General features: G+C 36.2%; 4 protein-coding genes across 8 annotated transcripts; all 4 read left to right on the top strand.

The window, feature by feature from the left end:
- Positions 1 to 3,279: 3,279 nt before the first annotated feature.
- On the top strand, positions 3,280 to 6,825 carry LOC106376820. 5 transcript variants are annotated; one of them, XR_002659353.2, is made up of 13 exons: positions 3,280 to 3,752; positions 3,829 to 4,002; positions 4,082 to 4,219; positions 4,301 to 4,422; positions 4,517 to 4,655; positions 4,762 to 4,891; positions 4,980 to 5,206; positions 5,314 to 5,418; positions 5,764 to 5,937; positions 6,007 to 6,144; positions 6,260 to 6,270; positions 6,356 to 6,488; positions 6,561 to 6,825. XR_002659353.2 is itself a non-coding variant. In XM_022704762.2 (12 exons), exons 1-12 carry the CDS (start codon positions 3,285 to 3,287, stop codon positions 6,363 to 6,365), a joined length of 1,836 nt encoding a protein of 611 aa, XP_022560483.2. In that variant the 5' UTR covers positions 3,280 to 3,284; the 3' UTR covers positions 6,366 to 6,825. The 5 variants fall into 5 exon arrangements, 1 of the variants encoding a protein (XP_022560483.2); XR_002659355.2 differs by having other exon boundaries at positions 3,280 to 3,653; positions 6,007 to 6,270; XR_002659354.2 differs by lacking the exon at positions 6,260 to 6,270.
- A 137-nt stretch (positions 6,826 to 6,962) lies between these two features.
- On the top strand, positions 6,963 to 9,445 carry LOC106376822. The gene is made up of 8 exons (XM_048761364.1): positions 6,963 to 7,543; positions 7,632 to 7,805; positions 7,876 to 8,013; positions 8,132 to 8,253; positions 8,329 to 8,464; positions 8,569 to 8,704; positions 8,778 to 9,007; positions 9,092 to 9,445. The coding sequence occupies exons 1-8, from the start codon at positions 7,217 to 7,219 to the stop codon at positions 9,290 to 9,292; spliced, it is 1,464 nt and encodes a 487-aa protein (XP_048617321.1). The 5' UTR covers positions 6,963 to 7,216; the 3' UTR covers positions 9,293 to 9,445.
- A 321-nt stretch (positions 9,446 to 9,766) lies between these two features.
- LOC106373760 lies at positions 9,767 to 14,561 on the top strand. The gene is made up of 9 exons (XM_022703936.2): positions 9,767 to 11,583; positions 11,668 to 11,941; positions 12,052 to 12,166; positions 12,252 to 12,376; positions 12,521 to 12,602; positions 12,675 to 12,786; positions 12,866 to 13,023; positions 13,089 to 13,209; positions 13,279 to 14,561. Exons 1-9 carry the CDS (start codon positions 10,921 to 10,923, stop codon positions 13,405 to 13,407), a joined length of 1,779 nt encoding a protein of 592 aa, XP_022559657.2. The 5' UTR covers positions 9,767 to 10,920; the 3' UTR covers positions 13,408 to 14,561.
- LOC106373759 (E3 ubiquitin-protein ligase MBR2-like) lies at positions 14,124 to 14,693 on the top strand. The gene has a single exon (XM_013813892.2). The coding sequence runs from the start codon at positions 14,124 to 14,126 to the stop codon at positions 14,691 to 14,693; it is 570 nt and encodes a 189-aa protein (XP_013669346.2).
- The last annotated feature ends 5,061 nt before the right edge of the window (positions 14,694 to 19,754 follow it).

Genomic DNA, 19,754 nt, shown 5'->3' with positions numbered 1-19,754 from the left:
TACTATTTTTTTAGCTACTATTCATATTGCCAAACAATCCCAATGTGTACTTCAACTTCAACTTTAATGTTAGCAGGCGCGCGGGTGTATATTTTGAAAAATATGTTGATATTTTTTTTTCATGTAATTATTAGGGTTTTACAAAATGAATCCAAGGAACAGGATCGATACCGATCTGAAAATATAGTACCAAACCCGAACATAAATTGATTAAATATTCAAATTATTCGAAATTTTGTTATTTAGAAAACCAAATCTGATCCGAACCGAAGTATTCGGGTACCCGAATTTATCTAAAAATAGATTTATATACTTATATATATATTAATTATTTTTAGATTTAACGTATATAAAACATTAAGAATGATACTTTTAAATTGGTTTAAATACTTGAATATATATATATATATATATAGTCAAAAGTAAATATCTGCAATAGTTAAAGTATACTCAAATCACCAAAAATACTTAAAATAATTATTGATTTCGTATCCAAAATTTTAAATCAAGCCAATTGATATGTTAAGCTTAGGTATTCTGACATATGTTATTCAAATTTATAGGTAATATATTATTTTATTTATAGATTTTGAGAAATTTAAAATAGATAATGATTTAAAACTTTAAAAATAATTTAAATGGGTTATCCAAACGCGAATCAAACCCGCAAAGATCTGTATCAAACTCAAACCAAAATTTAGAAACATCCTAAAAGGGCTTAAATCTTTGATCCTGAAAACCCTAAACACAAACCGATCAGAACCAAACCCGTATTGGTGCCCGAAATCCCATCCCTATTCATTATTATATATCGTATACTGTCATCATATAATTAATCGTATTTTATACGTACCATCATATAAGTAATCATATAATTAATAGTATTTTATACGTACCATCATATAAATAATTACATATATCTATCTTATTAAAACTTAATATGAAATATAAAAACCATAATTTGAGTTGGTATTTCAAATTGGGCTTTGTATTGTATTTTTATTATATATATTGACAATATTTTCTTATAATGGTTATTGAAAAATAGTTTAGTAAAAATCCATTTTTGAATATATGTATTATTTTTTAATCAATTTTTGATATAAATCAAATTTAAATTATTATTTTGATTTGAAATATGTGTATAAATTTTAAATTTTGTTTTATGATTAGTTTAGAAAAAAAAAGTTTTAGGCAATTAAATTGTTTGTAATGCATCCATCGAGCTATTTTGCGAATAATCTGTTGTAAGTCATCTAAGTTCATCTGTTTATTTGCAGTTCGAGTGCAAAAATAGTACAATCCATATTTCTATTGTTTGATAAGAAACCATTCATCATTTAACCTGATTAAAATGGTCTTGAAGCTCGTTTGACAAGAAATTTCTGCTGGAGATACATGTTTAAAATTCGGATGTGTGGGGATGACAAGAAAGACAGTCTTTTTTGGCATCGTTCTGATTTGTGTAGCACACGCGTGATACATGCTAATAATAAACAAGTTAAATAAATATTTTCCCAACCTTGTGTTATTTTTGTTTATATAAGATCGGCATTTTATTCAGGCCTAACTTTTGTTAATTATCTGTAATTTAAAGTGTTATGGATGTATGCCCATTCATTAAATAGACTGCAACATGAATATATATTTTAGTTGCTATTGATGTCTAAACATTCAAGACTTTATACAAATATCATAGAACTTTTAAAACACACTAACATGTTAACTTCAATGAAGTGGGAATTAAATGGTTAAAAAGTAGTACATAATATTTAATGGTGGAAGAAATTCAAAAATACAACTTTTCAAAAGCATTATTTTGCTGTCAACTTTTTTCCTTAAATAAATTCTAAAATCTAATTTGGAATGAAAAGAGAAAGGGATTAGGGTTCGTCGAGAATGAGAGAGATAATTCCAAGTTTAGGAATAGAACCAATTGTTTTTTTAAAAAAGATAAAAAGGGAAGTTGGTCAAGTTGGTTTCGAAAAATTGAATTGAATTTCAAAAAAGAAAAACAAATGGATTAGTGGTTAGTTCAGTTTATAGTCGGTTTTCTCTGGTTAGAATATGCAACCAAATCCACTTCCACCCTAGTTAGGGTTTGTTTGAAAATTTAACATGAGAAAGTGTTTTTTTTTTTTGCTCAACAACTACTTTTCACTAACCAAATAAGATCATCCTTACAAAGGCTTATCATCCTCCAACAGTGAACTTATCTAAACAGACACAATAGAATACAACTTGGGAACATGAGACATAAATGTCAAAGACTCCTTAGCTATTCCATATGCTACTTTATTACCACTCCGGGGGAGAACTCGACCATATACGCTTCCTTGGTCGCCAACATGTTTGATATATCTTGTATGATCGGTCTCAGCTTTCGCCATGGGGCTTCAATGCCATTGATCATCTTAGTCACCTCCAGAGAATCAGTTCAACAATCACCTGCTGGTAGTTGAATCCCACAAGAGTGCGTATTTGCCCATGTAAGTGCCTCAGCTTCGACTTCTATCGGTGACCCTAGCGTTGAAAGTTCTCTAGCACCTGCCCATAAGAGCTTCCCACTATGATCTCTACTCACCCAACCCACACCGCATGACTCACTGTCTTTTCTCTATGCTCCATCAGTATTGCATTTTATCCAATTCTGTGGTGGTGGCTTCCATCTTTCACTCGTGGGAGCTCTTATAGGGTTTTTAACCACACTCTCTTCAACCTCTTTTCTCGATCTCCACTCCTCCATGTCCTCACGTGCCTTCCTCACCGTACTCAGTGCATCATAATCCTTTCCTTTATAGATAAACAACATGAGAAAGTGTTCTTATCGAATTAGCCGTCAAAAACGCCCTGAGAGATAATTCTAAATTTAGGAATAGAATCAATTGTTTTAAAAAAAAGATAAAAAAAGGAAGTTGGTCTTGTTAGTTTCGAAAACTTGAAATGAATTTCAAAAAAGAAAAACAAATGGATCAATGGTTAGTTCAGTTTCTAGTCGGTTTTTCTGGTTAGGGAAGGTAACCAAACCCACTTCCACACTAGTTAGGGTTTGTTTGAAAATTTAAGATGAGAAAGTGTTCTATGTGTCTATCAACGTAGTTGAAAAAACTTGAAATGTGTTTTAGAGTAAAATTATCTTTAAAATAATATATAGCAATAATTGTTGTTATTTGCACGCAAAATAAAATATCAAATATATTGTGTGGGCTTTATTTACACGAGGTCCAAAAGCCCATGAAACATCGCCGTCTGATCTGTGGGTATATAAAGGAGAAGAAAACGTAATGGAAAAGAATCCGAAGGCGAAGAAGAAAGAGAAAACCAAAAAGCGACCAACTTTAGAAAACCTAATGGGTCACAATCGCAAGGGTGCTGCGAAGGATAAGAATCCGAAGGGGGAGGAATCTGAGAAGCGAGGAACGGTAGAAAAACTAGTGGATCTGCGCCACGGTGCGGCGGCGGCGAAGGATAAGAATCTGAATGCGAAGAAGAAAACTAAAAAGCCAGGAACTTCAGAAAACCTAGTGAAGGATAAGATTCTGAAGGCGGAGGAAACTGAAAAGCCGAGAGTCTCTTTGGCCGAAGCTGCGGCAAAGATGGATCCTTCAGATCTTGCGGATCACCTCGACGGTATGAAATTGCCGGACCTGGATGTAATGAGATTTTACTATTACTTTCAGAAAGCATTTGCCCAAGTATCATGGAAATGGGTGAAGATGTTCAACGAGTCTCCTCTGTCCGCGATCATCGATGTGAGCCCAATCAAAAGAAAAAGTCTGACTTTTTCTTTTTTTTGGGAAGCTGATCAATCATCTCATCTCTTTGCAGGTTCCTGTATCTCATATTTCTAAGCCTATCTACGAATTATCAGTAGATTGGATCAAGCCACGTGAAGTTAAGTATATCTCGGAAATCATATTGTGGATTTGTGATCGTATTCTGTACAATTTGGTGGATAAAGGTGGTGACAATGCTCCAGCTTCTGTTTGGCCCAAATCTCAGGTGATAAAACGTCTTCAATGCTTGCTTGCATCTCTCTCTCTCTGTCCGTTGTGATTGTAATTTAACTATGTTTGATTAGGCAGCGCATTTTGTTGTACTGGCTATGGTATTGCGTGCTAGACCTGATTCTTTGATTGAGGTTTTGCCCTCACTGAGGGATAAACACACGTACCAAGGACCCGACAAGCTTCCCCTTATAGTTTGGATGATGGCTCAGGTTCGTGTCCCTTCTTTGTTTCCCGACCAATCTTTGGTGTTTGGTGTTTATGTTTTTGTGGACTGTAAAATATGTGGACAGGCCTCCCAAGGTGATCTATCTGCTGGCTTGTATTCATGGATGTGTAACTTGCTACCGCTAGTCAGTAATAACAAGTGCTGCTGCCCTCAGTCACTGGATCTCATTCTTCAATTCGCTGAGTAGTTGAGTCGCATAGTGTTTTCTTCTCTATTGATCTCCTCTTCTCTTCTCTGCTGTGTAAATATTCATTCTCATCTTGTTCACTTTTCATTTCAGCATGTTGTCTCGTCCAGAGGCTATCACTGTGCTTGTAAACAACGGAGGTGGTGTTATGGAAGGACAGCGTCTGGTTCCACTTCCTTCACTTGACATCTTGCTGCGCCTCACATTCCCTGCTCCATCTGCAAGAGTTGAGGTTTGTATTAGTATTTGCGAGTTTATAGAAGAAAAAAAGAATCTAAACCTTGATGAGTTTGTGGACTCTGACCTTGAGCATGGTCTCCGTGTATGTATGCGCACAGACTACAAAGAGGTTTGAGGCAATTTATCCCTCTTTGAAGGAAGTGGCTCTTTCTCCAGAGAGGGCAGGAGGTGAAAAATTTGCCTTGCGTAATTTATTCACGTTTGCCTTGACCTTAACTGGAGAAAAAGGTAATTTAGTAACAGAAGTCTAGAATCCTTGTCTCCTCTTTTTTTTTTTCATTCAAAATGATCTGTAATGTGTTACCGTTTGTTACAGGGAATCCTTCTGTTTTAACCAAGGAAGCTACATCAATCGCTATCAGATCTCTGACCGAAAACATCGTCTGCTTTGACCACTGGGACAAACTTTATGTGGATAATCCAGTCGCAAGTGTTGCCCTTCTCAAGAAGCTTGTAGACGACAATCAGTTCCTCAGGCTATCAACATCACCAATTGATGATACTCTCAGGGTCAATCAAATTATGGAGAGCTTCAGGCGTAAGGTAAAGCATCTCTCTTTACACTTGTTGTAAATGATAGCTTAACTAAATTTCACCCCATATGCTGTATTTTCCATCTCTGACCTCACCTGTCCATGGTATGTTGTTAGAACAAAAGAGCCATCGCTGAAGGAGGAGCCAATTGTTTTCTTTACAAAGAAGCTGACAAGTACTGCACACGGGTCTCTTGGAGACTCTTTGGGAGACTCCCGGATGTAAGTGCCATGACAGTTGGAGTAGTTACTGCTGCATCAGCAGCTCTATCAGTCGCTGCAGTATCAGCCAGCCTCTATCTATTCCCTGTCGTATAATTTAGTGTTTCGTTTTTATTACTATCTGGGGAATGCTGATCGCCTTATCCAAGTCGTGCCTTTGTTTATCTGTTGCTCGTTGTTATGGTTTTCCAAAACAATTTGTATTAAAAACTCTAAAACTGTCGTTTGAGACTCTTTATCCTCTAGAGAAAGTAAGTAAACTCTAAAACTGTTGCTCGTTGTAAGAAACTCTCTCTTTTCTTTTTTGGATTATTCTTAGAAGCTGATCATCTCATCTCTTTGCAGGTTCCTTTATCTCATATTTCTAAGCCTATCTACGAATTATCAGTCGATTGGATCAAACCACGTCAAGTTGAGTATATCTCGGAAATCGTATTGTGGATTTGTGATCGTATTCTGCACAATTTGGTGAATAAAGGTGGTGACAATGCTCCAGCACCTGTTTGGCCCAAATCTCAGGTGATAAAACATCTTCAATGCTTGTGTGTGTGTGTGTGTGGTGATTCTAATTTAACTCTGTTTGATTAGGCGGCGCATTTTGTTGTATTGGCTATGGTATTGCGTTCTAGACCTGATTCTTTGATTGAGGTTTTGCCCTCACTGAGGGATAAACACACGTACCAAGGACCCGACAAGCTTCCCCTTATAGTTTGGATGATGGCTCAGGTTCGTGTCCTTTCTTTCTTTCCCGACCAATCTTCCTGTTTGTGTTTGGTGTTTTTGTTTTTGTGAACTGTAAAATATGTGAAGCATCCGTCAGTCATTGGATCTCGTCCTGCAGTTGATTGAGGAGTGAGTCACATAGTTTTCTTGTGTATATTTATAACTTTTGTAACAATCATCTGATCGTTTTATTTTATGCACTTGTCTTTATTAGGATTCTGTAGCGCCCTAGGGCTCGGACCATACTTGTAGATGGAGCTCTTAGGGATGGAGAGCCGCTGTTTCCACTTCCTTCATTTGAGATCTTGGTGCGTCTCACCTTCCGTGCTCCATCCGCAAGAGTAAAGGTATAGTTATTTATGAAAACTAAACATTAGATGAGTTTGTTGGTTATGATCACAAGCACGGTCTCTGTGCAGTCTACAGAGAGGGTTGAGGCAATATATCTGATGTAGCGCCAAATGTGATCTCCGTCGATCACAACGGTACAGAGAGGGTTGTCCTCATGGGACTTTCCTTTTCTTCTTTGAATTAAGTTATTTCCTTTTATTTGTCTGTTTTCACTTAGGAATAGGAAATCACGTAATCCCTTTAGGATCGTGAAGTTTTTGTTCTTATATAAGCTGAGGCTAATGCCCTCTTGTAAAGCACGCTTTGATTGAATAAGACATTCTTGCCTCACAACTACGAACGCACTATGTACACAAGATGACAAGGATCCATCTTTGCCGCTGCTTCGGCCACAGACCACTATCTTCTTCGCCGCGGCCGCACCCTCCCCATGATCCATTAGGTTTTCTAAACGAGATTTTAAGACACGCTCGATCGATGATTTTTATTTTTTTATTTTTCGTATGAGCCTGCATACATATAGTAAAAGCTTTATCAAAACAAATGGAAATTTTCTTTTCTGTCTTTTTTTTCATCAATAGAATTTTTCTTCCTCCTTGAATTTAAACCATAGTTGAAAGTTTAATAAGCCCATGAAACATCGCCGTCTGATCTGTGGAGTAGTATATAAAGGAGAAGAAAACCTAATGAGAAAACCAAAAAGCGATCAACTTTAGAAAAACTAATGGGTCACAAGGGTGCGAAGGATAAGAATCTGAAGGCGAAGAAGAAAACTAAAAAGCTAGGAACGGTAGAAAACCTAATGGATCGCGACGGTGCGACTAAGAATAAGGATCTGAAGGCGGATGAAACCGAAAAGCCAATAGTGTTGTCTTTGCCCGAAGCTGCGGCAAAGATGGATCCTTCACATCTTGCTGTCTTCCTCGACGTTCCGAGTGTGACGGACATGGATGTATTGAGATTTTACTTTTACTTTGAGAAAGAATTTGCCCAAGTATCATGGAAATGGGTAAAGATGTTCAACGAGTCTCCTTTGTCCACTCTCATCGATGTGAGCGCCCAATCAAAAACAAAGTCTCTCTTTTTTTTCTGGATTATTCTTAGAAGCTCTCTGATCATCTCATCTCTTGCATTTGCAGGTTCCTTTATCTCATATTCCGGAGCCTCTCTACGAATTATCAGTCGATTGGATCAAACCACGTGAAGTTGAGTATATCTCGCATATCGTATTGTGGATTTGTGATCGTATTCTGTACAATTTGGTGGCTGAAGGTGGTGACAATGCTCCACCATCTGTTTGGCCAAAATCGCAGGTGATAAAACATCTTCAATGCTTGCATCTCTGTGTGTGTGTGTGATTCTAATTTAACTCTGTTTGATTAGGCCGCACATTTTGTTGTATTGGCTATGGTATTGCGTGCTAGACCTGATTCTTTGATTGAGGTTTTGCCCTCACTGAGGGATAAACATACGTACCAAGGACCCGACAAGCTTCCCCTTATAGTTTGGATGATGGCTCAGGTTCGTGTCCCTTCTTTCTTTCCCGACCAATCTTTGTGTTTTTCTGAACTGTTAAATATGTGGATGGACAGGCCTCTCGAGGTGATTTGTCTGAACTGTTAAATATGTGGATGGACAGGCCTCTCGAGGTGATTTGTCCGCCGGCTTGTATTCATGGATGTGTAACTTGCTACCGCTAGTCAGTAATAACAAGAGCTGCTGCCCTCAGTCATTGGATCTCGTTCTTCAATTCGCTGAGTAGTTGAGTCGCATATTGTTATTGATCTCCTCTTCTCTGCTGTGTAAATACTCTCATCTTGTTTATTCACTTTTCAGCATCTTGTCTCGTCCGGAAGCTCTCACTATACTTGTAAATGGAGGTGGTGTTATGGAAGGACAGCGGCTGGTTCCACTTCCTTCACTTGACATCTTGCTGCGCCTCACATTCCCTGCTCCATCTGCAAGAGTTGAGGTTTGTATTAGTATTTGCGAGTTTATAGGAAAAAAAAAGAATCTAAACCTTGATGAGTTTGTGGACTCTGACCTTGAGCATGGTCTCCGTATGTATGCGCACAGACTACAGAGAGGTTTGAGGCAATATATCCCTTGCTGAAGGACGTGGCTCTTGCACCAGAGGCAGAGAGGGCAGGAAGAGGAAGATATGCCATGAAACGTATACTCACCTTTGCCTTGACGTTAGCTGGAGAAGAAGGTAACTTCTTCAATCCTTGTCTCCTCCTTTGTCTTCTTCAAATTGATCTCTAATGTGTTAACCTTTGTTACAGGGAATCCTGTTGTTTTAGCCAAGGAAGCTACCTCAATCGCTATCAGGGCCCTATCAGAAAACGTGTACTGCTTTGACCACTGGGACAAAATTTATGTGGATAATCCAGAAGCAAGTGTTGCGCTTCTCAAGAAGCTTGTAGACGACAATCAGTTCCTCAGACTATCAACATCACCAAGCGATATTCTCACTGTCATTGTCCATGAAACTATGGAGAGCTTCAGGCGTAAGGTAATCCATTTCTCTTTACTCTCCTTACTGATTGTAAGCTGTATTTTCCATCTCTGACCTCACCTGCCCATTTTATGTCTTTAGAACAAAAGAGCCATCGCTGAAGGAGGAGCCAATTGTGCTCTTTACAAAGAAGCTGACAAGTACTGCAGACTGATCTCTTGGAGACTCTGCTTCAGATTGACACCCATTAATGCTTTGGTTCCAGCTGCTGTCGGAGCTGCTGTCGGAGCTACTGGTGCAGCTCTTATTGCAGGAGTTTCTTTGGTGTCACCATCACTATAGATAATGCCAAGAGAAGAAACTTATGTAGGCATAAAACCGTTAGTACTGTTTCTAGCTTAAGACCGAGCTTCAAGTGCTAGTGAAAAGCAAATAGAGCTGGTAGCTTGTAAATGCGCCTTTTCCTCTTAAATTAAATCTTCATATTTCATTTTATGAACTCTTTAGTAACAAATATTCTTGTGTATATATATCCTCTAACAGGAGTTATAAAAAGTTGCTAGCCAAGTGCAATGAGCCGGCAATCTTAGTTTTGTGTCTCTTTTTCTTGCGTATTATTTATCTTTTTCTTTTATACAACTAATATAACCTTTTTCAATGGGTAGAAGAAGCGAGTGAAGGAACCTGAGATGATAACTGGAGAGTGAGAACAGAACACAACATAGCTCTGAGGGATGTGAAAGTTTCAAAGAAGAATTCCAGCGACATAGCTTGGTTTCTGTCATAATGCTTTCGATCAGGCAACATAGTGGATAGAATCTCTACACTTGAAAGCCTAAGCTCTTCAGCAGCCTGCTAAGTTTCAGTTGTATACACTGTGTGTTCTGTTTGTCACATTGGTCTAAAACCGGATTGATGTATTTTTATATGTTGATTAAATGTGACATAGTTTAATTGGCTTCAAAATAACGTTCTAATTAAATATGTTCACATGCATGTTCAATTATGACGGTATTCATGGCCAGTGGGAGCACAATGAACTTAAGTTGAAGGATGAGAAAACTCTTTTCTTTGGTGAGAAGCAATTCACTGCTTTCGGCTTAAGTGGAACTTGACCGGATTAACCAAAAGATACTGAAAATAGTATATTTGATCCAAATGAAGTATCAATTGAGTCACTCTCTGCCTTTAACTACGTGCGTTTATTTCTCGTTGATTTCTCGTTGATTTGGAAGGACAACAAGGAGGCGACCACTCCAAATCTTAGGTGATCAATCATCTCATTTTTTTGTGATTGAATGGTGAATTCATTTACCTAACTCCATCTTCATATGTAGATGGTCGGGAATGTTAGTTGCATTAGCCATCGTCTTGCGTTCTAAACCTGGGCTTTGACTACTGTGTTGCCGATTCTGATAAGCTCATGTTATGAATTTATTTATTTTGTATGATTTGCTTAGATTTTTTCATATTTCTTACTTTTTGTTAAATTTTTCTTTCATTTTATTTCATTTTTTCAGTAGTACTAAAGTATTAATCATACAATAAGTAAAAGCGCGATACGAGCACCGTACAGGCTATCCACGTCGGCAATTAAATCAGCCAATAGGGTGCGTTTTTTAATCCACGTCAGCCAAGCTTGGGTTGGTCTTGGGTCTTCCAAACTAAATCCATAAGCCCAGCATCATGTGTATCCAAGCCCATACGATGTGTGATCCTGGCTCTATCTCAACTCATCTCATCTCTTCGCTTAGCATTTTAAAACGGTCAGTCGATCGATCTCTTCCACGACTCATCTCTTTGCCTTTTCCCCTTCTCGAACGGATCTATCAATCGAGACCGTATTCATGAGTGTACAATGAATCCGGTGGATAACTCATTAATGGATTCCTTTCGCCTTTCCCCCTCTGATCTTCTATTTAGCTTTCGATTTTTCCCCAGAACTATTACACACAAGTCTCTCTCAAACCATGAATTCCAACATGCAGAAACATGTTTCCGGCGATCTCACCACGAAGAAATCAAACCGCAAGGCCGTCGTCTCCTCCGCCGAGCCAAACTCCGGCGATCTTACCGCGAGGAAACCAAGCGGCAAGGCCGTTGACTCCTCTGTCGAGCCAATCGTACGAGCCAGCTTCACCGGAGTCTCCCCTGTTTCAGCTGTTCCCGGTGATCCAAAATCCAAGAAACTAAACGGCAAGGCCGCTGTCTCCTCCGCGGATCCTATCTCCGGCGATCTCACCGCGAAGAAACCAAACGGCAAAGATGTTGACTCCTCCGCCGAGCCAATCAAACGAGCCAGCCACACCATAATCTCTCCCGTTCCAGTTGTCTCCGGCGATCCAAAGTCCAAGCAGAAAAACGGTAAGGCCGTTGTCTCCTCCGTCGAGGCGATCAGACGTACCGGAAATGCCGGTGGTTCGTGCGCCGACGTTGTCTCCGGCAAGCTTACACCGAAGAAGTTAAAGGGCAAGGCCGTCGACTCCTCCTCCGTTGAAGTGCTGTTCTTCAAAGATGTCAAGTTCGGACCTCAAAAAGGCAAGCTGAGGTTTCGTCTGATCCATTTTTGGGAGGCTCGGAACGCACACACGAAGATACTCATTGGTATTGAGATGATTCTCATCGACGAACAGGTCTGTCCATTTTTAAGATTTTTTTGGTTTTGCTTGGTCGATAAAATACTAACAAACTCATTGCTATGTCTTCGTTATCGACAGGGTACTGTGATCCAGGGGTTCATTCCACCGAGCAGGATTGACACTTATTTGCCACATATGATCGCTGGTTCTCTCTACAGGCTTATTAAGTTTTATGGATCAAAGAGCAAGACTGTGTATCGAGTTTCTGAGCAAGACGTGACCATTTCTTTCTCATGGAATTATGTCCTCTCTGTCCTCGAGAACTGCCCGGTTCAGTTTCTTGAAGATCGGTTCCGTTTCTATGGTTATGAAGAGTTTGAATCAGCCTGTGACCTCATGGGGGATCTTTATGGTAAGTTTCACCAGATTCTATGGTTTAGCTCTCGATTGTTTTGAATGGTGCTATGTTTGATTTTAGTTGTTTATGATTGGTTTGTTGGTAAATGTAGTAACTTCTTGCAGATTATATTGGTCACATTAAGCTGGTGAATGAACAGGCATTGGGTGACGGTCTTGTGCTTGATGAAGTTGAGATAGCTTCTTCACGGCGAATTCTGGTTCATGTTCAGACTCATGAGTAAGTTATTCCTCATGTTTATTAACTATGCACCCTCATTTGTAGAATTATATGTGATGCTTATCATGTGATTGGATTATTGTAGTGGTCCTGTGATGAAGCTTTATTTATGGGACACTGCTGCTACGGACTTTTGTTTGAAATTTAAAGCGCAAGAAAACACTCCAAGTGTTATCCTGGTGACTACCGTAAACCCGAAACGATTTGGAGGTCAGTATTATTTAAAATGATTATGGTTTATAGTTGTTGATAGGATGCATGAAGAACATAGATTAGATGTGGAATAAGCTTTTTTACCTTTTGTTTTGTGCTAATTTGTTATTGTTGTGTCTGATGACATTTGCTATGCTGCAGGCGCCCTTACTATCTCCTCTCTGTCATCTTCACGTGTGTTCTTAGACCTGGACGTGCAACCAACCAAAGATTATCTGGCTTGGTATGTTTTCTTTTGTTGTATATGCAATTTGAAACATTTGACTTATTTAATTATGTGTAACGTTTATTTCAGGCTGGGTTCAAACTCGGAAGTTTCTAACAGGATCAATGCTGATATAGTGACCAAGGCTGAGACAGTCACTATAGGAGAGCTATTTACCTACATCAAGCAGGAGGGAGCAAAGGTATATTATATCATGCGTTTTTACACAGTCAATACGCTTGCTTTGGTTATTCATAAGATACTATATTTCAAATACGCAGGTTGCTTGGTTTGAGTGCACAGCCACCATTGATGATGTTGGTCATGGTTCGGCATGGTATTATATAGCTTGCGGTGGTTGTAAAACTAAGGCGACCAAAGGGCCTACTACACTTATGTGTAAGAAATGTGGAAAAGCTGAAGTGGCCGGTGTTGCAGAGTAAGTGTTTATATTATCTTTACATCAGACGTTTAGCAACAATAACTAATGAGCTTCTGTCACAGGTACCTCACAAACCTCTCTGTCTATGACAATAATGGCCATGCGCGTTTTGTGCTTCTCTGTGATGCTGGGCGTGATCTGACTGGGAAGCTAGCCTCTGAATTGGTTGAGAGCTACTTTGAGGTATTTACAAACCTGCCCATTCTATATCTTTTTGAATAGAGTTTACTGAAGTGTTTTACATCATACTAGGCCAATGAGAGCGTAGGTGATGATGCCGTTGTCCCAGTGCCTCAGGCTCTGATTGACACAATTGGGCAGACTCGCAAGTTCGTTGTGAAGGTATCAAAGCACAACTTGGAAGGCAAGACCCAAGCTTGACTGTGACAAAGGTGCTGCCACTTGAAGTTCCAGTGCTTGAAGACGTCCTAGATGAGAACGTGGCTGAGGAACCTGCTGATGGAAGGGATGATGCTGCGGGTGTGACTGTGAAAAGGAGCTCTGATGGAATTGAGTCAGGAGAGACCAAGCGTGCCAAATGTGGCTAATAAATTTTAATACTGTTTTTTTTTTTTGTGTTTCATGAAGACTATGCTTTGTTTCTTTCGTTTTGGATTTTATTTTCCCAGCATTTGAACAACTTTGGTGTTTAATAAAGACTATGTTTTGCTTCTTCCCGTTTTGCTTATCAGTTATGTCGTGTTGCTTTGCTCATTTACTATTGTTGCAACCTTTTAAACGTTTGATAGTGTTACTTTGCTAAATCTTTTATGTTTTAGTATTAAGTGAGCTGTGGTAAATTTCTCATATTTATTTTAGGTGCAATTTTAATTTAAATGATAGTTGATCTATCGGAATATGGTCAACATAAAAATAATAACAGAAGACCATAATCAAGTTAGTAGCTTATGAAACTGAAACCTATAAACAATTAAGTTTGTAGTAAATTAGTGACGTTTTCGTTTTTAGAAAGGTTTCATGAAAAATAAACCCCTCTATGGTTTGACCAAGGCATTATAAATAAGTTATCAACGCAATTGTCATCATATACAATCTCATATCTGGTTACAGCAAACTACCCCAACGAGTTACTAAAAATGAATCATCCACCACCGTATACCTTGGTTCTAAGCGGCAAAAAGAAACCAGCTTACTCATCTCCCAAACGAACCCTCACCATGAAGATCAAGAGGCCCAACACCCAGCAAACAACAATCAGAATATCAATAGCACTAAGGACATCAAGTAATGGCCACCTAGACGACGGTACAATCAGCGATATGGAGTACATGCTTCAGTATCATGAAATCAACTTTGACTCGGTGACAGAAATTATAGATGAGACTACTAACTATGTCGCAGGCGTTATTCCAACACTCGATGATGTCACAGGTACAGATCTAGATGTAATTGTTAAGGTTACTGACTTCAACCCACAAGCTTTGAGTAGAACTGATCTCGACGTCTATACAATCGACCTGCGAAGCAACATAAGAGAGTCCATCCCCAGCGAAGAGAATGACATCTGCGCAATTTGCCACAACGAGCTTGGTGCAAGTGGAGATTTGAACACTTTGGTATGCAACCATTCATATCATCACCAGTGCATCTTAGGCTGGATCAAGATGAACTTAACCTGCCTAGTATGCAGAACAACGCTTGCTTAGCATTTAAGAAATCCTCTATCCCATCTTATGCAGTTTTCGACTTTACTTTTTATAATAAAAATAAGTTTTATCTGTTTTCTTTATCAAACCAAAGTTTCAATGATAAGAAATTTTACCTAATATTTTTATGCTTATTTGTATTATTAAAATCATATTAAGAATGGCTTTTTGAATAAAACTCTTTCTTTCCCTTTATTTTGAACTTTGCATCTAAATTATTATTTTTTTATATCATGAAAGTAATATTTAGTATTTCTATGGTATCAAGTTAATTAGAAATGTGATTCCATAAATAATATTTTCGATCCTTTCGAGTAGGGTCCCAATATTTATGAAAAGCTATTTTCCCCAAAACAAGACTTTTTTGTTTTATTTGGAGAGAAAAAGGACATCTGCATTAGAGCATCTATAAGCACATTCTAATTTCTCATCTAAAATAGAGTTAGAGTAAAATGTCTCGATTGTACTATATTTTTATTTTGTGATATAGTAAAAATATGTTTACTCTATACATAGAATAATTTAATTATTTTTTATTCTTTAATCTATTTTCACTCTAAAATATAGTACGATTGAAGTAGTATCCATTTTATTATAGAATAACTCTGTTATGATAACAAAATAAATAGAGTGAATCATTAAATATGGTATTAGTGAACATCTTATAAAATATCTAAATGCTAATAAAAAATCAAAGAATCACAATAATAAAAAAGCCACTCCATTGGAATAGTTTTACTATATTGATAAAAACTCATTTAATAGTTGTCAAATGCTTATTAGTCAAGTTTGACTTGCAAACTTGACATTTGTAGTGTAATTCTTTATATATAACAAAATTTGTATTTGCCATCTAGAAATATTTAACCAGTCCAAGATATCGAAAATAGAACCATACTTAAGTATTTAATCGAGGAGAGACCAGAAAAAAAAAACTACTTATACCATTTGATTGACATAATCCAACGGTTGATACAAAAGCGAAGACTCCCACCAGCTGAAAGTGAAGAATATAGTGTACAAAGAAATATTCAAAGGTCTTCCTCTCCACAAAGGTTTATTCTAATTAAAATTAATTTTTTACACTTACACCATTTTCAACAGGTCTTCTCATAAAATATTTTACTGGCAGATTTACAATACCCAACACATCAACCAGGCGATGTTATAATCCAATGATGGAGGACTTAGCAGTGTAACTGCACAACTATGCCAGGTATGGGTCTTTGTATATAAATAATAATATCTTGATTTGTACTTAAATTTAAGCTTACTAACATACTCTTAATCAATTTCAGGATATTCTTTTTCATGGTGCTCATCGCAGCTTCCGATCCTCAAAATACTTGATCTATTTCCTACATTTTTTATAATTATTTATATACTTTTTTTGTTTTAAAACAATTGCGTAATCTCAATAATCCATACTTTCCCATTGTTCTAAAAAAACAATGCTGATATTCCAAAAAAAACCATTGAAACTTATAATCGGGAATCGAACTAAAAACGCGCGGAGAACGGATCTAGTATAATTTAAATCAAAAGCAAGTATTTCACTCATCGAAAGTAAAAAAATAATTTGATATTTGGTGAAACTAGAAAACATAATTTTCAAAACCTTCATTCAAATTATCTAGTTGAAGTTGCACTAGTACTGGTCATTTTTCCTCACCTGCAAGTCTAATAATAGATGAACACTTATTGTTGTTTTTGGATAATTTAAATGTTAATTCTAGATAAATGTTTTGATAAAAGAGGAATTTGCCTATGTCATTCTCACATGGATGCATACTGATGCTCAGATTTCCAATCTTTGCGATCAAATTCTTCCCCTTAGTTACTAGAAAAACACTCTTAATTAAAGTTCAAATTTCGATGAAAAAATCAATTTGTGCTAGATGGTGACACCACGACTTATTTTCATTGTTGAATTTCTTCAGAAAATATAGCTGGTCCTCACATAGAGATGTTGTTTAAACCGTTTTCACATTTGTAGTGGTTTTTCCTCTCGGTAAAGGCAATGTCAAGTTCACATTGATTAGATACAGTTCCATCAGCAATAGGGATAATTTACTAACAAAGTACTCAGTAGTCTCTTTTTGATTGTTTCCAACAATATCCAAACACATCAAAGAAATTCAAAACAGTTTAGGTTCTTGTAAAATTGTTTGAAATATATGTTATGAAAGACAAACTTTGACATCTTAAAGTGTTAGATTGAGCAAATCTCATTAATACTCTACAAATAAGCGAATGATACATTTATACTGTGAGATATAAATCATTGTTAAATAATCATTGACAAAAATCATTACTAAATAACTACTAGTCAATAATAATAAAAAGAAGATGACATTACCGCCTATTGCAATTCAATTCCGACAACACCCTACAGAATTTACCAGCTTCTGCTGGTAGACGATCAAGTAGGTTAATAGTATAGTTGCATGTGGAAATGTTTCTTGCATTAACTATCGTTTTAAGTGTCAAGGACATGACAAGCTTCATGTTATGAATTTCCTTTATTTTGTCATGATTTGCTTATATTTTCATATTTTTTGCTTTTTGTCAAATTTTTCCTTCATTTTATTTCATTTTTAAGTAGTACTAATGTATTAATAGAAATTAAATCAAAAGCAAGTATCTCACTCATCGAAAGTGAAAAATAGTTTGATATCTGCTGAAACTAGAAAACATAGTTTTCAAAATCATCATTATCTAATTGAAGTGTCTCTAGTACTGGTCATTTTCTCTCAAAAAAAAAAAAATATTAAACCTCAAACAACAACATAAGCAAGACAAACAAAAACAATGAGATTTGAAAAGATGTTCACATGATAAAGGAGTATTTTTCGTATCAAAGAAAGCCACCTCCAATGGTTTGATGTCCACATCTCCTAAAATGCATGCACATGACCAAACTCAAAAGTCTAAGCCACATATGTGTACATCAAAAAAGTTGTATATGTGATTTATATTTGTTTGAATATACCTGAAATGATGCGAAGTTGAATAGGGAAGCGTTTCGAGTGATCTCATCTTTAAGCCATTTTTTGGGTTTAAATGTTGTTGCATCTGATCCGTAATTGTATTCCATGGTACACATTGAGTAATTTCTTTTTGATTGTTTCCCACAATATCCAAACACATCAAAGAAATTCAAAACAGTTTAGGTTCTTGTAAAATTGTTTGAGATATATGTTATGAAAGAAAAAACATTGACGTTTTAAAGTGCCAGATTGAGCTAATCGCATTAGTACTACATATAAGCAAATAATACATCCTTAGAGTGAGATATAAATCATTGTTAAATAAATATTGGTCAATAAAAAGAAGATAACATTAGTGTGATTCATAATTTCTTTTCATTAACTCGAGAATGAGATAACGAGCTTCAAGATAATTTTAACTAGGTTAAGTGATGCATGGTTTCTTATCAAACAACATAAATATGGATTGTGCTATTTTGAACTCGAACTGCAAATAACCAGATGAACTTAGATGATTTACAATAGATTATTCGCAAAATAGCTTGATGGATGCATTACAAACAATTTTCAGCACTATGAATATGAAGTTACTATTTTCTGTATGATTTTTTTTTATATTTCTCATATTTTTTGCTTTATTCAAAAAAATTCTTTCATTTGTTTGATTTTTCAGTAGTACTAAAGTGTTGGTAGAATTTAAATCTAAATTAAGTATTTCATTCACTAAAAGTAAAACTAATTTAAGTTTTTGATTGTTGACTATATAAAACATTGCCATAAAATATATGATTTCTAGTTTATCCAAAAATCTGAATTATTCAAAAGCATGGGATTTGCTTATGTATTTTATTTATTTTGAATATTAAGAGAGAAACACTTATTGTTGTTTCTAGATGACTGAAGTGTCAATTCTAGATTAAAAGTTTTGATATAAGAGCAACTTATCCATTGATTTCTCACTGTGATGCCTGTTGAGTCTAAGATTTACAGTTTTTGCGACTACAGTATTCACCCTTAGTTATTATAACTACAGTTTCAGGATTCAAATTTCCTTGGATATAATACATATCTTGCATTTCTGCAACATCACGAATTAAATCTCTGATGAGAGATATAAGGAGAGGTGTTGGATCACCTATTACTTCTTCCCACAACTTATTTTTCTTCTTAAACTTCTCCAGAAAACAGATTTGCTTCTCAGATAGATATTCTTTCACTTCTTCTTCTTCTTCACTTGAACATAAGCTGATCATGTCTCCAATGCTGCACTCTCATTTTTGAAAAATACTTGTACATGTACTCAATGTCGCTTTCATGGACATAGAGTCGGAATATGTTTCCGGAACGGATTTCACATGCGTGGTGGTTATCCTTCTCCTTATAAGCAATGACAGTAACATGTGAACGTTCATCAATTGTTAGATGAATCCTCTTCACGGACACATGATGACAATCATAGTTACCGGGAAACACTTCAATCCCATCACTATCCATAGCAAGACCATTGTTATATCCATTCTCTAATTCCTTATCAAACAATGCAAATATGGATTGTACTATTTTTGCATTCGAACTGCAAATAAACTAATGAACTTGGATGCTTTACAACATATTATTCACAAAATAGCTTGATGGATGCAGTACAAACAATTTTCAGCATTATGAATATGAAGTTACTATTTTTGTGAATTGCTTATATTTTTCATATTTTTTGCTTTTGTCAAAAAAATTCTTTCATTTGTTTGAAATTTTCAGTAATGCTAAAGTATTAGTAGAATTTAAATTAAAAATTAAGTATTTGATTCACTAAAAATAAAAATAATTTGATTTTTAAAAAATATTTGTTATTTGTTGACTATATAAAACAGTGACATTTGGTATAAGATTTATAGTTTATCCAAAAATATAAATTATTCAAAACCCTGCTATTTGCTTATGTATTTTTTTTTACTTTTAATATTAACTTATATGAAATCATTTAAGGAAATTTCTAAGAAATTCTATCTGCATGAAAAATATGAATTACTCACATCCCAAACATTTGATTATGCATTTAAAAATTTTGATTTAT

This window comes from Brassica napus, chromosome C6, assembly GCF_020379485.1.
Source record: "Brassica napus cultivar Da-Ae chromosome C6, Da-Ae, whole genome shotgun sequence".
Classification (NCBI taxonomy): Eukaryota; Viridiplantae; Streptophyta; class Magnoliopsida; order Brassicales; family Brassicaceae; genus Brassica; species Brassica napus.
The sequence above is the reverse complement of the archived record's forward strand: the minus strand, read 5'-3'. Positions and strand labels throughout refer to the sequence as shown.

Coding starts and splice junctions, on each gene's coding strand:
- LOC106376820 (XM_022704762.2), top strand. CDS start 3,285: ATGGAAAAGAATCCGAAGGCGAAGAAGAAAGAGAAAACCAAAAAGCGA. Junction 4,423..4,516: donor ATTCTTCAATTCGCTGAGTA/GTTGAGTCGCAT, acceptor TTTTCATTTCAG/CATGTTGTCTCGTCCAGAGG. Junction 4,892..4,979: donor GACCTTAACTGGAGAAAAAG/GTAATTTAGTAA, acceptor CGTTTGTTACAG/GGAATCCTTCTGTTTTAACC.
- LOC106376822 (XM_048761364.1), top strand. CDS start 7,217: ATGGGTCACAAGGGTGCGAAGGATAAGAATCTGAAGGCGAAGAAGAAA. Junction 7,806..7,875: donor CTGTTTGGCCAAAATCGCAG/GTGATAAAACAT, acceptor CTGTTTGATTAG/GCCGCACATTTTGTTGTATT. Junction 8,465..8,568: donor CTCCATCTGCAAGAGTTGAG/GTTTGTATTAGT, acceptor GTATGCGCACAG/ACTACAGAGAGGTTTGAGGC.
- LOC106373760 (XM_022703936.2), top strand. CDS start 10,921: ATGAATTCCAACATGCAGAAACATGTTTCCGGCGATCTCACCACGAAG. Junction 11,584..11,667: donor TGATTCTCATCGACGAACAG/GTCTGTCCATTT, acceptor CGTTATCGACAG/GGTACTGTGATCCAGGGGTT. Junction 13,024..13,088: donor GAAGTGGCCGGTGTTGCAGA/GTAAGTGTTTAT, acceptor CTTCTGTCACAG/GTACCTCACAAACCTCTCTG.
- LOC106373759 (XM_013813892.2), top strand. CDS start 14,124: ATGAATCATCCACCACCGTATACCTTGGTTCTAAGCGGCAAAAAGAAA.